Source organism: Carassius carassius, chromosome 11 (genome assembly GCF_963082965.1).
Source record: "Carassius carassius chromosome 11, fCarCar2.1, whole genome shotgun sequence".
Classification (NCBI taxonomy): domain Eukaryota; kingdom Metazoa; phylum Chordata; class Actinopteri; order Cypriniformes; family Cyprinidae; genus Carassius; species Carassius carassius.
The window spans coordinates 7,079,258-7,097,452 of NC_081765.1; the positions used below are offsets into that span (position 1 = coordinate 7,079,258).

Below are 18,195 nucleotides of genomic sequence, written 5' to 3' on the forward strand. Positions count from 1 at the left end.
AGTGGAGCTCTGATTCGGAGATTTAAACTCTTGTTATCTGGCAACCGCTATCATTACAGCTCTCGTAGTAGAGGGGCGTAGAGCAGTCAGCAGTTACAGGTTCCTTTTTTGGACATTCGGCGCGTTCTTTTGGGAAAGTATGCTTGAATTTGAAATATTCGATATTCCCGATATATTCAAATTGTACATCGTCGTAAAAATTATTCCGATATTATCGCTAATATTCGATATATCGCCCAGCCCTACTGTGGATATTTGCAATTTGGCAAATATAACAATGTTAAATAAATTATTTGTATGGTCCAATATATATATATATATATATATATTATTTTTTTAAAACTGTTTTAGTTTTTATATGGAATGATTTTAATCTACTTGGCACTAGTGGCTGTGTGACATTTATCTTGTTCAACGCTTAATGACTTTTCCATGTTTGGACGTATGAGAGCAGTGACTTGCGCACAGAAGTGCTGACATTAAATGTTTTCTGAAGTCAAGGACGCCCACTTATGTTTTAGAGATTTATGGCTATTTTTGGCTCAATTCACAGGACTTAACGTATGAAACATTTTGATCAAACCTAATACATGAAGAGATGGCAGAGTGATAATAAAGCGGATAGAAAATTATGCTATAACTCCTCATTACTTATAGCTTTAAGCATAGGACCTGAACAATGAATAAAAGAGCCCAATTTCATTTATTGCTGAGCTGGGGTACATTTTCATTAGTACAGAAGAGCATTTTGAAATTACCAGAGTAACCTTGAATAAGCATCAATGATTTTTATCAACCCTTGCTCTGTAGTCTGTAGTGTGTGGATTATCACAATCCCATTTTATCTCATTGCCTTGACTAAGATGTCCTAGATTTGAACGGTTGGCACAGTGAGATGAACATTTTAAACCAAGAGAAGTCCAGTTTTGTACGGCTACATGGCTGTGGTTAATCTTCAGCATTCACAAAGTAATAAAAGATCCTAAACTAAAAGAACATGACAGAGTTGAGCTGACATGAAGACAACTCAAACAAATGATTAGTCAGAAAATCACAGTACTATACCTGCTTGTTAGATAAATACTTACAATTCAAACACTAAAATAAAAATGTGTATTTACTTTTCCCAATTTTAAAATTTAAAACTCATTCATAAAATTAATTACACAAAAAGTTTCTAATCAATTAACAGTTTGCTATTCAGAACACAAAGGAAGATTATGTGATATCTCAAAGGGAGAATATGAGATTGTATTCATATGAAAACACAGGATGGGAGTCGAATGAAAATGCTGATACATTTATGATTGGCTCATAAATTTTCAGAAACGTGGCACCTGCTCCCCATTTGTAGATTTTGATCTGATTCCCAACACCAGATGAACCGATTGACACAAGGATCTAAATGCAATTTTCGAAAAAGCTCCAACACAGATGGACAGCACACTTCAAAGAGGTATGTTACTCCCCAAAACTAATTTAATCTAAATCATTACTTTAGATTGCAGATTAATCCAACTTGCATAACCATACCAATGTCAATCTATTCAGAGTCTATGACATACTGTCTGTTTGTACCACAAAAAAAAAAATGCATTGCAAATGCAAACCATCAGAGTTAGGGCTGTACGATTAATCAAACACGATTAATCACGATTGTCATGCATATTTTGCAGATTTTTAACTACTCAACTAGAAAATGTAAGTACAACTTTATTAAAGTAACTTTTTTCTTTATTAACTCTAGTTAAATTTCTATTTCAAGTTGTCAACGATGTAAATGTTAAACAAATCCCTTGTTAAATATCTTTGCAAAAAAAGATGAATGAACTACAACTACATCTTATACAAACTTGTCTTATACATATTATATATGTTCAGAAATAATACAAGGAAAATTCTTTAAAAGAAATCTCAAAGGTCAAGGTAATTCAAATTCAAAATGACTGAAGGTATATCACCAGTAGACTATAAATGTTCTGTAAAAACGATGAACAGCAGCTTTCAGCCTGTCACCGTGATGCAAACATGAAATTTCAGATATAAGCTATAGTAGTTACAGGTAGGGATATGCCGGTATCAAATTGTCCTGTTGCGGTTAATGAATAATGCTTTTATCACGGTATACGGTATAATCACAGTATTGAAATTTTGTTTTAAAAAAGTGGTCATAATACAGTATAACAGGTTAAATAACTTTTTTTCTTATAACAAAAATAACTAAACATTTAAAACAATAAAGCAATACAGAAAAATATATAAAAGTTAAATGTTTTACAGATTAAAGTGCAAAAGAACTACAAAAACCAATAGGTATCACTTTACTGTAAGACCTCATTAGTTAACCTTAGTTAATGCATTAACATTCAAGGCAAGGCAAGTTTATTTATATAGCACATTTCGTACACAATGGTAATTCAAAAAGAAAGTAAAAAAAAAGTCATGAAGAAAAATCACAAAAATAAAACAAGCAATTTAAGAAATTGAAAATGATTTAAAAATTGACTTGAATTTAAGACAGTTTAAAAATAGAAAAATATTTTACATAAAATACAGTGCAATACATAAAATATAGCGTAATCAGTTCGGACATTGCATAGTGCTCATTCAATAAATGCACAGCTAAACAATGAGCAATAGCTACATTTACGTGTTCCTCCATGTGCTTCTCATGCGTGTTTGTTTACATCAGAGAGCACGCGCTCTTTCAAGCAGCATACAGCGGTGTTGTGCATTTTAAGCAGCTGATGGGAATACTATTCTTAAAATGCATTCCAAATTCTGAATAATTTGTAATGTATATTTATTCACGGTATTTAGAAGTGCCCACGATAACAATATCGCGCATATTAATCACCGCAATATCGCATTACCGAATACCGGCACAAGTCTAGTTACAGGTTTACAGGTTTTTGTTAGATAATTTTTTAATTAGATTTATTAGCTGATTTTCCATTGTTTTTTCTACGTAAACATAAATGCGTTTGACTGTTGCGCTTACGTCTTTTGCAATGTCTCTTGCAGCGTCTCATGCGTGAAATGGGATTCTAAGTTCAAATTAAATCGATAAAATCGCCCAGCTCTATTCACAACTACAAAAAAAGATATAACATTTGAACAATCACTAATGTTAAATAGTTACTGATTAGCTTGACTCGTGTTTAAGCATTTTAAGTGGTCTTACCCGTCTTTCCTGCCCCGCTCTCTCCAGTGATGAGAATGCACTGGTCTTTATCTTGTTCCCGCAGGGACCGGTAGGCCTCATCTGCCAGAGCATAACTGAGAAGAGAGAGATAGAATATTCAGGCTTTAAAAGTTGATTTAACAAAGCAAAGCTTTCCTTTGCAGTTAGGCACCTGTGTGCTTATATAGTTAGTTGCATTTTATTAATGCATTTACCATTGTTATTCCCTGCAATACATAACGGACCTGTGATCCATTTTTAAGCCACATTCCTTAAAAATTGTGTACACTGTCTAGGACTATTACACTTATGTTGGGATTCGTAATGGAAAACAAACAGGAAAATCTTCTGAAAGAAAAGAATCAGTAATTAGATTTGTTCTCCATAAATTCCAGCGCAGTAAACAATAGAAAAGTGGGTCATTCGATTCTATAACCCAGTGGGGGCACTGTAACAATGATGTAATTGTAAATGATTCATTTGAAGAAAAAAAAAAAAGACAAGAGCAGCAGCCTCAGTGCACTTCTGTAGGGCAGGATACTAAAAGACACTATAGACTGGCACTCTCCAGAGTGAGTGATCAGCTTTAAATAAATTAGGCTACATATTGCCTAAAAACAGCTACTGCTAATTTCAACCCATTTTGTTCCACTTCGCAGTTTCCTCACAGTCTGTACTTTTCAACAATAATTACCAAGGAATTTTCCAACACCACCACTAATAATAGGTCTGATTGTGAGGGAAATGTTGCATGAAGTTCCCCTCCTCTAATATGCATAAAGTTCTGGATTTATCAGGTTCACGGGGAGCTAGTGGTGTGTATAGCAAAACAAGAAACGGTAGAACAATGATAAGGTGATACAAGGTTGAATGCAATTTATGTTATACCTTCTGAATTTCTGATATGCATGTTCTTAATGACCATGACAAAACTGCCATCTCTGATGTTTGGATGCTTAAGAAAATGTCACTGAAAGGCCCTAAAATGGGTCAAAGGCATGTCAGGACTTTTTCAGCTCACATAAATGGGTAAATAGCACAAATGAAAGACCATATTATGACACTTTGGCTCCAAAAGCAATCTGCCTACAAATAAAGAATTTTTAGGCATTGTAGGCTGTTCCAAAAGTGTGTGGATGATAGGTTGCATTCTAAAATGCCAGAAGGCACAACAACAAAAAGAAACAAAATCCATTTCATATGGTGGAAAAAAGCTGGGACCAATATAAACAATTCAGTTCATTAAAATAACAGGTTAAAAACTGTTTTATAAATTATTATATACAAGTTTTTTTTTTATGCTTGGAGAGTTGCATTGTTAGCTACTTCCAAACGCTAATGCTAAACTCTTGAAACGAACTGCGATCCTCCTGTGTGGTTTACATGAATAGGGGTATTTGTATGGCACAAAAAGCTATCTATGTACAGTGTATCAAATCAGTAACATATAAAGTAAAAGTGTTTTAATCAACAGCTACAACCAACAATATCAGACAAACTCCTATTGGTAGTAGCCATATCATGTCACTTCAAATTTGCAAAAAAAACTTTGCACAGAACACAGACTAGCTTAACTTTCTTGATGCAAATTGCTGTTAGACAGCAAAGCAGATCACTAAGTTTGGAAACAGAGCCTATAATATGAAAATTACTGTATGAAGATACTATTCTAACCGATTACTATTACTAGTAACACTCCAAACTAAATCTAGAATAGAACAAACTGATGCTCCACAAACTGGACTGAGAATGAAACCCCAAAAAATATAGAGTCCATCTGATGGAGGTTTGGGCTCTGGGCGGAGGCCTGGGAAAGACTTGTGAGGAAAAGAGAAGAGTAGGAGAGCCAGAGAGGGCATGCGGCATTACATTAACACAGAAATGTGCACAGCCTAGATAGCAGATGTTTGAGCTTTGTGAGGTGGCAATAACGCTCTACGTGACCCGAACAAAAGAGAAGCATAATACAATTATCCAAGTCCTGGCAGAGGGCCATGGGAGGGGGTCCATTGAAGGAAAATTTCCAAAGTGGCAAATCTGGACCATCATGAGACTTCAGGCAGTCTGAGAGCGCATTGCAAAATCTTTTTTACACTGGCGAAGGGTCCACGTTATGAATAGCTTAAATCTGAATATGAATGGACTCTTAGGCCCCTGCAGGCCGTCCATATAGAGCAACAAAATAGATACAAGAACTCTCCCAATGACAAATGGGACGAGGCGCATGTGTGGTATTCGTCCCGATCCAACTTTAAACAAAAACTGAGCTTTGGTTTGCACTAAAAGGCCAGGGAATCATTAGATGTACTGTATCTTCATGCCCGCCTGGATCCACACCATGTGCAGAGCGAGAGGAAATTAAGAGTTAAGTGAGAACATCTTCTCTGAGGGGTCAGTCTACTCTATAAAGTCTACTTTACAAGAGGGAGTCATTTCTACAGTATGCAAACATCACTCTATCTGACACAATAGAGAGATATTCAAAAAGAACCAATGTGAACATCAGTGGAAGCAATCCATGAGCTGTTGACCTGAAGAGCCCCCAACTGTCCATGAGCTGAACGAGTGTTTCATGATAAATGGAGGAGGGATGTCCTTTAACACATGGCCTACAGGAGATTTAACAGTAATTTCAGTTTGATTTAAGGCTGCGGTGAGGCTCAAATCCGTAACATGGGGCACATGGAAGAAAATAGTATGCAGGACAATCTTCCTTATAAGGGAAAACTAATCACAAGAGCAAGAGCACCCAAATACAGCCAGTATCAATGGTGTTAATGTACAGAGCTGGGGGCAGGACAAAATACACAGTAGCCAAATAATGAATCACGCCTCAGCAAGCTGGACAGCTCTGTTCACTGGAATAGGATATCCGTATGCGTTTTAGAATGAGCCACAGTGGAAGTAATGTTTTCCTGCTTGTGATGAAGTGATCACGGACTCCGCTGGAACAAACAATGGCCCATGGAAGCTACAGAGAAGGAAGGCCAAAAAATGCATTCAACCAGGTGGCCACACACACCTCAGCTGCTTCCAGCACAATGCTCTTTTTTGTTTTATTGACTTTAGTGTGTCTTATTTTACATGCACATGGAGAAGCTATTGCACAGCAACAGCAAACAGTCACCAGATGTGATGCTTTTCCATATGGGAGCTGTGAAATAAGACAATGTGATTCCCAATTGTTCAATCTCAGTGATTTTGCCAGTAAGTTTTCGCCAGCCTAAGTCTACACAAAAGCCAAAGACGACGCTGTGCATGGGCGAGTTGTGGTAAATCACAGCTTTTGCAACACATTTCTTCTGATCCCAACATTAGGAAAGAGTGGATTAACGTTTTTAATGAAGATCCAGACCCTGTCAGTAAGAACTTGTTTGTTGACTTAATTTTATGGCAGATTCGTTTACAAAATAACCATTTGACACATGATTTTCAGAAAAATTATTTACAAATTTTTAACCTAAATCACAGCAGCATCCATCTGTGAAGGATGTTGGCTGTCCAACATATACAACTGTTAGCCAATCATAGCAGTGGGTGTTTTCTGCAATCCGCCATGCCTATTCAAACAGAGCTTTCCAATGAGGGGGTCAAAACAGGATAGAAAATAGCCTAATACTTCTAAATTATGATGATTTTTGATGTAAAAAATCTTGTTAATATTATAACTGGACCTCAGAGAACAGTTAAACAAATAATGAAAAGGCAGTTTATGACCCCTTTAAAGACTTCACTTTTACTATAAAATTTACTTAGTAAAACAGTTTAAACTCTTCTGAGATGTAAATGTTTTTCAGGAAGAAATTTTCATGAGTCATTAAAAAAAAACGTATCTTCCATTTGCTGATTGTTTTAACACAGGGGTACTTGCACATATTGTTTGTCACAAGTGTTTAAACAATAGGGTGTTGGAGACCTAAATTTGGGACCCCCTTCCATTGGCCCTTTCACACCTTCAGGAAGTAGAACACGGGAGTCTGTTTTTAGTTACCCAAAACCGGATGACTTTACCGCTTCCCTCTGTCTGCACTGACTCAGCTTTCCCGACGTTTATGCTCTGTATGTTATGCCACGTGTCCCACATCTCCTTTGAGGAGACCTATGGAGACTTATATCCAGGCCCTACTCAAAAACCTAACAAGCTGTCTGTGTGAAGCATTTTAAGAGAACATACATTCTTTTGGGAAAGAGTAGGCAGTGCTGCATGCATCCTTCAAGTAGACGGAAATTCCAGAATGAACTGTGACAAGCTGAGGGGAAAATAAACACTACATCCAAATGTGCCTACTTCCCTACTATACAATAGGCAAAAAGAGTAGCATGACTGAAATTACTTACTCTGTAAGTAAGACGGTTGGCGAAAAGTACCTGGAGGACTCAATACTTTCATCGAGATCTTGAAGTGTGCATTCAATGGCATGCTTTACCCATTATTCATGTGATATATGGAATTTGTGCCCTTACTGAAGCCATGATTAAACAAAAGACAGATTTATTTTTTATGAGGTCATATGCAAAGAATAGGACCCATAAAATGCATTTATAAAATAGACTGGGTGAATTTTAACTTTATGCTGACCCTACAGAAATTAGCTCAGCAACATGCGAACAGCAAAAGTCTTATATTAATATGAGTCTTATATTAAAGCATATTGAATTTTTTTTTCACCAACACTTTTTAAATGAAGTAAATAAGTATAGTTGATATTTATCTTGCTTGTTTGAAGCCTCTTTCTTTCTTTTTTTTTAGAGCCCACTGAGCATTCAGGGTTTGCGCTTTCCATAAAGGATACACATGATTCTGCCTTGGACTTTGGCCAATGCAAGCCATTTTAGATGTATTCAGGAACAGCCTTTGAATTAGAAGCACAATTATGATACCTTAATATGCTGTCTTAGCAGTTATAAAAAAAGCTATTGGCGACGCACAGGAAAACGGATGAGCTAAAATGTATTCCACTATAAAACAATAGCGTTTTAGAGGTCTAGCACAAACCTTCATGTGTTCTGGTGTCCTGACACCCCACCGAGAGAACATCCTCTCTCATTCATTCTCCCACACTCTTCAGGGATAGAAAGAGGCTTTCCAATATTCAAAATCAACCACAACCCAAATTAGAAATGGCATTCACCAATATAGAGGGTGATACACGCACACACTCACAGAAGGGTGGTTACAAAGGAAGAATATATGAACATGCCACATAAAAAAAAGTCTAAATGGGGCGGTGGGGTGGTTGACCTAGTATGACCGTCAATGGATGAAGAGCTCTCAGGGAAACAAGCAGTCACCACAAGACCATAAACGATGTCATTATGGCAATATCTGGCTGTGGCCAAAGGGATACTGTTCTACATGAGCCAAAGCTTGTTTATCCAACCCTGTTGCAGGAAATGAGAGAGAGGGATTGTGAACATGCTGAGAGTGGGGTTAACTTCACATTTTGAGAGCCAAAATAAATACCATTATGGGGTACAATATTGCGATTATATAATGGTCATAAGTTAACACCGTATAGCATGGCTGAGTAGCTCAAAGGTTGCTTGCTTATACAAACTTTATAAAACGTCTCATATTTCTGTAAAACAGCATGATATAATGAATGTTCTCAAAGTTGACATTATTCTTATGAAGAAAACAAGGGTTTATTTAAAGAAACCGTTACATTACTCACAAATATTTTTTTGAGATTGTGAATAAAGCAAAGGCTTCTCACAGTGACATAACAGACTGCAAATGTTGGTAAGGTAAAACTGGACAGTAATGTTTTAGACAAATGTTAATTAAAACGGCTAATAATTAAACACGTGGTTAGATTCTTTCAAATGTAAGAGTTCATCTGATACCAATGGTGAAAAATGAAGGTCAGGTGTTTAAGTTAGTTGTGAAGTCACTGCTAAAACCTAGAGAAACCAAGGAGTCAAAGTCAAAGCAGGAATGTAAACAAGTGAGAAAAGCAAATACTGGCTGAGGCCAAGTTCATGACACACCATAGTTTTCGACATGTGACCATTACAGATCATAAATCCACAAAGGTCCATGCTACTTTAATATTTGCAAAGCAGATAAGCAATCATGGACATGTGGCAGTGAGCAGACACGATTACTACATGCCTGTCTGGAATACTTTAGAACGCTTAGTTAAAGTCCCATGTATTTTGTTTAAATACTGGACAAGGTTCTCAAAGGAACTAATCAGTAAATCAATTAAACATTTATTTGTTTCCAAATTACATTTCGAGTCAAAGATTTTCCACATTAAAAACTGACAATAGAAAATATAAATAGAAAAGCCAGTCAAACTCCTTTAATGTCGAATTATGTTTAACTCTGACTAACAGACAAAAGAAGTGTAAACATTTTTATTTGCATGCAGAGTCATAGCTATTGATGACAGAGGTGATTAAGTTATTACACAACCTGAGCCAGAACAAACAGTGTGGACATAATAAAGCCCTCATCCAACTTTCATGCAATCCCCTATAAGGGACTTTCCATTTGGGAAGTGAGCATTTTCCCCACTATATCCCAATGGACCCCACTATATCCCATAATGTTTCTTTCTTTTTTGGGGGGACTAATTCAGTTTTGAATTGTAGGCAGTGAATACTGCAAGGACAGAAGCAGTTTGCTTTGTGTTATACTGGCAAAGGGTGAGGGTGGGTGGCCATAATTACATTTGAAAAGCTTCCCTCTCTACCAAAGAGCATATCTGCCAATGCAAAGTCCAGAGTTCATCTATCTCTGTGCTAAAAGCCACTGCTGATAATCAATAACCAGGATGACACATTCACTTAAATGTCCATGTGAATGTTAAAAGGTATTTGCCGACAAATGTTATATAATATTACCTGTAAGCATGTGTGGGTTGAGCAACATGATGAATGTGAGTCACTTGCAGCTTATAAAACTGTGTTGAATTGATTGTAAAGAAAATTATTTGAAATAAATACAAAAATAAAGTTTTTATGTCCTTTACAATTGCTAGATCGCAGATTGTGATGTCTTGGGTAAAAGCAAACGCAGACTGTAAGACATCAATTTATGCTAGGGATGTTCATTTCAGTTATTTTTCCTAAACGATAACCGACGCTCGTTAACCGATTATTAACCGTTAACCGACAAGATTATTTTCAATTAGAATTGAAATAAATTAGAAAGAATAAGTGTCAGTGACCCGTTAAAAATACTAACATGTGTTTCCCAGGGATTATTTTTACATGCGCAAAAAGCAACAAACAACAGAACATGTGGATTCACATGGTCATCATATCACATCACGCACCTGCAGCGCTTCTGTGAGTGGAGAAAAACATAATAAAGCTAGGCTATATATAGCGAATAAATAGGCCTATGAGAGAAACATTTTTACTTGAATAATAAATTATGAAAATGAACGAAAAATGCTTTGCTGCACAAAAGGAAAAAGATGGCAGAAAAGTGGCATCCTATTTTTCTTTAGGCTTCTTTTACGCAAAAAGATTTGTTTTTATTGTGAATGTATACAAATAAAGGCAAACGGTTTACAATTCTGAATATCTGTGACTAATAGGAGAAGTTCCTTCCAATGTTAGAAGGAAAAAAAAAATCAAGTGATTTCGCTGGCGCCGCATGCGCGCACAAAATGAAGCTTTGCTACTTTGACAATGCAGCCTGTTCATTATCATAATAAAATACAGTCAGTCGAACATATGGGGGAAAAAAACACACTGATCAGTTTAAATATGTAATAAAAATCTGTGCTGTTAAGTGTTATCACCGTACCGCCATGATGTTATGCAAAACATTTTGTTTTACATGGATATTGGAAAGCGAGTGAAGTAGGCTATAATAATTAATAATTTGGTATTCAAACACATTGTGAATACGGTAACATTTGATTTTGTGTCAAATGAGAGCTCCAACGTTGGGTTTCAGTTTCATTTTAACCTATATTAATTCATTTTGGCTTGTTTATGTTGCAATAAGTTCTTATAAGCTATTTTTATTCTAGTTCTTTTTTAAACAGGCTATTGATAATTGAAAGGATTTGTTGTGGAATGAGGGGAACTAAAATAGCATAGCTATGTTTACAGTGTTTATTATGTTTGTAAACATTTCATATCGGCATTAGGCCTATTTCTGAATGAAATAATGCGACATTAATAAGATACAGCTTCACATGTAGGGAGAAAGTAATGTCTTTTTCCCCCTGTAAAATCCTGGATCGTAAATGGATTCTGGGTAAGCAAACAACTGTAGTAACCGAAAGCAGCAATTTTATTATTGCCTACATCTGGAGAGCAGCAGCTGAAGAGACAAAATATGGTACTGTAGGTTTTACTTAGGCCTACTTAAAACTATTGTATTCATTCTTTTGGCTTACTTTTATGTTCTAAGTGTTCCATCGTTCAATAAAGGCCTCATTCCAAATCTGCATTTCATTGCAAGAAATTAATAAATCAATCTGAAATGTAATGTACGGCTTAAAATGTTAAGATCAGACTAAAATGATCATAAATGTTGTTGAAAATAAAGTTCAGTTGCTCATATCTAGCATTGGGATACTTCAGAAGGATCTGCAGCTACACACATCGAAAAACAGGATCTGGTGCTACACACATCCAAAAACAGCATAAGGCTTGGTGAACTTTCTAACCTTGCAACTCTCATAGATCTAGATTCTTAACCAGCAGTTTCAGCAAATTTGTGCCAGTCTAGAGTTTAGGCATTGACGTGATGAGAAAAGCAGACATCTGGCTTGCACCCTGGATGAAACATGCCTCCTGCTTCCCCATATGTGTCTGAGATGTGGCAGTGAAAAACCAAGTCAAATAAAGAAAAATCTCCCACACACACCCAAATCACCAAATTCACACTTCTACAATTTGTAGGGATGGGGTGAAGATGATCTGCTATTCTGATTATCAGTCCAGTAATCTATACATCTCTTGCTCTGCCTACAAAGATAGTCATGAAGAGACACACCCTACTACAGAAGTAAAGGCTAATGTTACAGTACAGGGATGATCAACACAAATTACATATACACCAGTTCTGGCCTGGAAGTAGGAGTTAAAGTGCCTGGATAATACCAGCATAAATCCCTGTTTTCAACCTCAATGAAGGCCAGACAGCCTTAACCAAAAGGTGCCACATGGTACAACCTAAACATGATTAAATCAAGAAAAGTCTTTTCAAATGGACTTCAAAGCACTATAATGGGGGACAGTTCATCCAAAAATGAACATTGTTTCACCATTTATTTACCCAACCCTGTAATTCAGACACATGATTTCAGGCTAAATGTTTAAGCTTCTGTTTCCCCTCAAGAAGAGTGGAGAGGTGATATTTTTTGGAGAACTATAAATTTACAGGATCAATCATTTAGCATTTCATGTTTGTTTTTTGTTTTTTTTGGGGGGGGGTGGGGGGTGGTTTGAGGGACTTGTTTACTGTTGCTTTCATAAGGATCACTCGAAACACAGAAAATGCAAGAAAAAAAATGATTTGCAAATTTGCAGTAATACAAAAAGCCACCTATTACAGCTGTTACAGTTTGGGGATTTTTTTTCTTTTTCTTTAAATTGTGCACTACATTAAAATGGTTCGACAATAATGGCAAAAATAAAAATAAAATGGAATTGTCTATGCATTCATGCGTTTTCCAAAGCACCCATTTCACACAAAAAGGTACAAAACTGTCTGGTACCCTTTCCAAAGGCACTAATAAGTATGTTTGAAGCTCTAATAAATATTAATATTTACCTTCAAGGTACTAATATGTACCATTTAGGTGCATATAAAGTACAAAGATGTACCTTTTATCTTTTGTACCTTATGGGCTTTTGTACCACCCCAGCGATATCTTTTTTTTGTGCAACATCTTGGGGTCATACACAGGGAAACACCCTACATCCTTTGGTAATCCATTGTATGGCTTCTAATTGTCTAGTTCAAGACAAAAAATAAAATAAAAATAAAAATCAAATCCCTCTGAGCTGTTATTTTGCAGGCTGGGCTGCACTATCAGCAGAGTGCATTCTCACTGCAAACAATGCCCTGGTGCTGCTCAATAGCAGAGTGCTGAGAGGTCCCATTACATCACTACACACAATATAATACAATCCACCCCCTGAGACGTAGCAGCTCAATCTGGGCATGGCACTCTGACCAAAGTCCCCATCTGCAACACCACCTCCACACCATCCAATGCCCCTATCTTGCAGAACTGATATCAGGATATGCACCTGCCACCAACTTTGTCATGCAGAATACTGAAAAGACCTTCAAAAGACACACATGGACACTAATTGGCTTATATGATGTATAATGTCAGTGTTTAATGTGAGAAATGTTGGCTACTATCCAAGACAGGGTGACATTACGGCTCTGTCCTAAATCCAGCCTAATATACGTGGACCCCTTCCCCTGTTTTCTGTGAAGATTTTGAGAAAAAAAAAACTATAACTGGACTTCAGCAGAATGGATTCAAACATTTTAAAATGTGTTCTGCAGGTGCAGATTCAACTCATCTATAAGCAATTTGGAACATACTACATAGGAAACAACTCTGTGTATTATTCAAACAAAATGCGCAAAGCGCATATGTAAATTATTTATAATAGAGTTTGTGGTTAACATGCTGCTAAGCTAAATGACTTGGTACAGCACAGAAATACACAAATATTAGGTAAAATAGCCTATTTTATGTTACTCCGTGCACTAAATACTACAGTAGACTTGGAACAGAGCACATGAATATCATTGTAATGGCTACTCATTGTGTTCCTTCTCTAATCAAACACAATTAGTGATAAAAACTCCCACTGCAGCTTCTTTTGGATGAGCAGTATCGAGTAGCAGGTGCGAGCAGGCCCACAGCACACAGAAGACCCCAGAGGAAAGAAGGGGGCCATCTAGTTATTACATATGGGCAATGAGAGTGTTTCGAAGATGTCTGGACAGACAATGCTTGTCTAAAGTGCTTGGCAAGGCTCATCCATTTAATTAAGACCGTGTGTGTTCTGTGGTTAAAGCTCAGGTAATGACTCGTCATGCCTGCTGCAGGATTGTGTGCGTCTACACAGCTGCTCATTAAAGGAATAGTTCATATAGATAAATTATAATTGTGTCAATATTTACTGACCTTTTTGCCATTCCTAAGTTGATTTAATGAATTATCATGTAGCTGTCATTTGACAGTTTATATAGACCAATGATGTTAATATTCATAATAGTAATAATATTATCATAATTATAAACCATAGTAGTAGTCTGTATATTCCAAGTCTGAAGTCACGCAATAGCTGTGTGTTATTTATTTATTTATTATTATTATTATTTTTTTTATGCTAACATTTTGGTGCTTTTGAAATCAAAGAACTTGGAAAACAGTAAAAGAACTTGGGCTGCATGATAAATCGCATGCGATATTTAATGCGCATCTTGTCAGTAAAGCTTGAAATTTACTACACAGTAAATGTGTTATTTTACTTTTTCCTAATAAATACTATGAACCTAGTATAAAAAAATAGACTTTTGTGATGGTTCTTCAAAACACAGATAAGGAATGATAATGGGCTGAGAAAATGACATTTTAATTATTGGGTGAACTATTCCAATAAAGCATTTGACTACACAAAAATAATCATTACCAAAATAAAGCATAAAAACAGAAGTTAATGATTTGTGAATAACTTTTGTAGGTTACTGTAGGCCCATGTCTTCTAGTGATTCTTGTTGGTGCATGCTTTCTTTACGGTTTAATCTTAAATTGTTCCCTGTATGAGGATACTTATAGGCTCCAAATTTGCATTCCCCATATATTAAAGAAAGATTCTTGTGTTTTTATTGGCCTCACTGCAAACCAACTGGTATGTCTTCCTGAGAACACTTTTAGGCCTGAACTATGAACAGCTCGGTTTAGAAATACTAAAATGCTCAATGTGTTGAATACATGGAATCACGTTCTTTCATGAACCTCAGACAGAGATGTCATAAAAACCATTAAAAGGACAGTTAATCCTCAAAAAAAAAGAAAAGAAAAAGATGAGAATTCTGCACAATGAACACAGACAAGCTCATTCACAATCTGACTCCAGTGAAGCACTCTTTCCACACACAGATGGCCACTACACCACAGACAGCAGAGCAGTGTGAAACTCCGTCTGTTTGGAAGGGAGAGGTGACACCGGGCTTTTGAACCATGCGCGGCTGCCAGAATGAGACGTTTTACACTCCTTCTGGGTCATTAAAACAACCTCAAGAGTTCATGCTCCCATTCCAGCGGTCAGAGAAGATCCAATGCAGAGCATTTCCAAACATCCTATCAATTACAATTTTAGCCTTCTGATGACATTTACTATTTATCTCCACAATCACATATTTGTTTTGATGCAGATTATTTTTAAGCTAACTATCCCCTCTACCAAACATAATATTAGCAGGCAGCGACAATCAACAATGTTCATAGTATGCAATGTCATGTTTATTAGAATGCTAGATTAGGAAACTTTTTCAGTTGCTTTTATGTAAACCACTTTAACAAAATCTAAAAAAAAAAAAAGTTTTTGATTACTAAAACTTTAAGATAAAAACACAAATTCTACACTGACACTTCCGTGAACATTTTGAGTGATTACGAATGAATCAAGGGAATAGAATTTGAGTGACAAATTAATCGTATTATAAAGTACGAAAATAAATACTCACAAGGCAAAAAACAAGGTAGGACGACAGAAATAGTTTGTGAATTAATATATTAAATGTTGTATTCACAAATGTTGCTTAAATTTTGTATCCAACAAAATCCTCACAAATTTAAAATTCACAATACAGAAAAATCATAACCCAACCCATATATGAAGTGAACAACTCCATAAATGCTCTTAATGCCTCTGGCACACCTGCACACTCAAGACTCTTCGGGTCTTTAGTAGAAACCAAAAACACACTGTAGTATTAGAGGAGTCAAAAACAAAAATAATGTAGTCTTGATGCAGGGGAGTTACTAGATGGCTTTGTCAAGGTGGTGTATAATTTAAGTCAGAAACATGGATGGGTTCTTAGCAGAATAAGCAGACTTTGCAGCTATTTTAATTACTGTTCTATTTAAAGCACCCATGTTAATGTCATACAAATGCCAACCAGACTGACATGTATGCATTTGTAAGCAGAAACTGAATTAAACCACCTAACAGATTTGTACTTTGCACGTGATAAAACAGAAATAGAGAAAGCTACAGTGTTGGGAGTAACGGAGTTTAAGTATAACCGCGTTACTAACGGAGTTACATTTTCAGTAACGGAGTAATCTAATTATTTACTTTTCTCATCGTTGCAACGCCGTTATGTTTACTGAGAATGTAAAGTGTCGCGTTACTATAATTTCGTTGAATAAAGCGCGAGGTGTCATGCTTTGGCTAGTGGCTACACATCAGCTGCCTGAAACCGTTGTAAATCCGATGATGAGTGGCTGGGTGGGCGGTGCCCTGCTCACGCTGTCTCACTGCATGCTCTGACAACCACTAAACACAAGACGTCTGCCTCAAGCAACTCAAATCTTATGAACCACCTCACATTAACACATGCTAACATGTTACTGTACTGAATATTTAATGCTGTGTTCAAACCAGACGCGACTTGCGCGAATAACTCGCGCGTAGTCGGACGCTTGAACATTTTGAGTTCATACGCTTCATTCGCATTTGAAATTAACTTCACAACAGACGCAAATTCACGTCATGGGGGGGCTTCTGCCAGTTGAGTTCACGCAGCATTTTCAACCACCATTTTTATTCAGATCATTTTCTAAATATTACTGTTATCGTGTCATGAAATGTAGTTTTAAAAGTATTTCATGCGAGAATGTGGTCGTTTTAAACTCAAATATGCGGTTTATTTAGAAATGTGTCTCGCCGATTTTCGGAGGTTGTCTATTTGTGTCTTTGCATTGACTTAACATTGAAATCACTCGGGCCAGACGCTCTATTCACGTCTGGTGTGAACTGTGAACGCACCATAAGAGTTGGATAGTGTTCTGTTTATTGTGCAGTAACTTTAGGCCTACTATACAGTTACAGAGATTTGCACTAATGGCCAGGTGTCCCTTTGTTTCTTTTTACCCAAGTTAAAATTAAAATTAGTTTGTCTTACAGCTTAGTTTTTTTTACAGCTTAGTTTAGTTTATTTCAGACAGACAACTTAGGTTCAACACAATTGAGCTAATGTACAACAACATTTACATCAGTCTGAACAGGTGTAGGCTGAAGCTCTTGCTTATAATGCCTACCCTTTTTAAAACATCTCATCTTTTAATAAATAAACAAAAAAAACAAAAAAAAAATAAAAATAAAAAAACTGTTGTCTTACATCAATATACTGTTGACAAACTAGTATATCTAGACTACAATAACATTATTTTTGCCAAGCAATACAGTTCCACAATTCAAAATACAACAAAAAGCAGCTTTCATTTATCACTCTTTAAATGGTTTCATATAGTTTCAGTGTATTATTCTTAAATAGCTTCTTTAACTTGCCCTACATTTAAAGTGTTAATTTTTTATATGTTTTTATTTCTATGCATATCTTACGGCAGGCTGCAATCTATTGAGTTCAAATAAATACAACATTTTCTAAAATACTTAGTGTTTTTTTTCTTCAATCAGTTAATATAAACATATATCAAAGATGTTATAGGACGTAATAGCGTTATAGAACAAAAAATAACGTCACAGTTACTTTGCGGAGTAACTAATTACTTTTACAATGTGGTAACTGAGTTACTAACTCAATTACATTTTGGGAGATGTAATTTGTAACTGTAATTACTTTTTTCAAGTAAGATGACCAACACTGATCACGTGATAGAAAGTCTAAGGCCTTCTCAAGCCGAAGGGCTAACTCTGCAGCCTAATATGCATCAAGCTAAGATCGCTGTAAAGACAAAGCACTGCCATCACTCACTAACTAAACTCACACAAATAATTTTTTAATCTGCAATCTGTTTCAATCTGTATTTTGGGTT

At 36.1% G+C, this 18,195-nt stretch overlaps 1 protein-coding gene across 4 annotated transcripts in view; it reads right to left on the reverse strand.

Moving 5' to 3' along the window:
- LOC132152697 (unconventional myosin-Ib-like) overlaps positions 1-18,195 on the reverse strand; it is a 73,801-nt gene that overhangs the window by 37,017 nt on the left and 18,589 nt on the right. For all 4 annotated transcript variants that reach the window (XM_059561509.1, XM_059561508.1, XM_059561507.1 and 1 more), the window contains exon 4: positions 3,185-3,279. In XM_059561509.1, the coding sequence (XP_059417492.1) occupies positions 3,185-3,279 (95 nt within the window). The remainder of the gene's footprint in view (positions 1-3,184; positions 3,280-18,195) is intronic.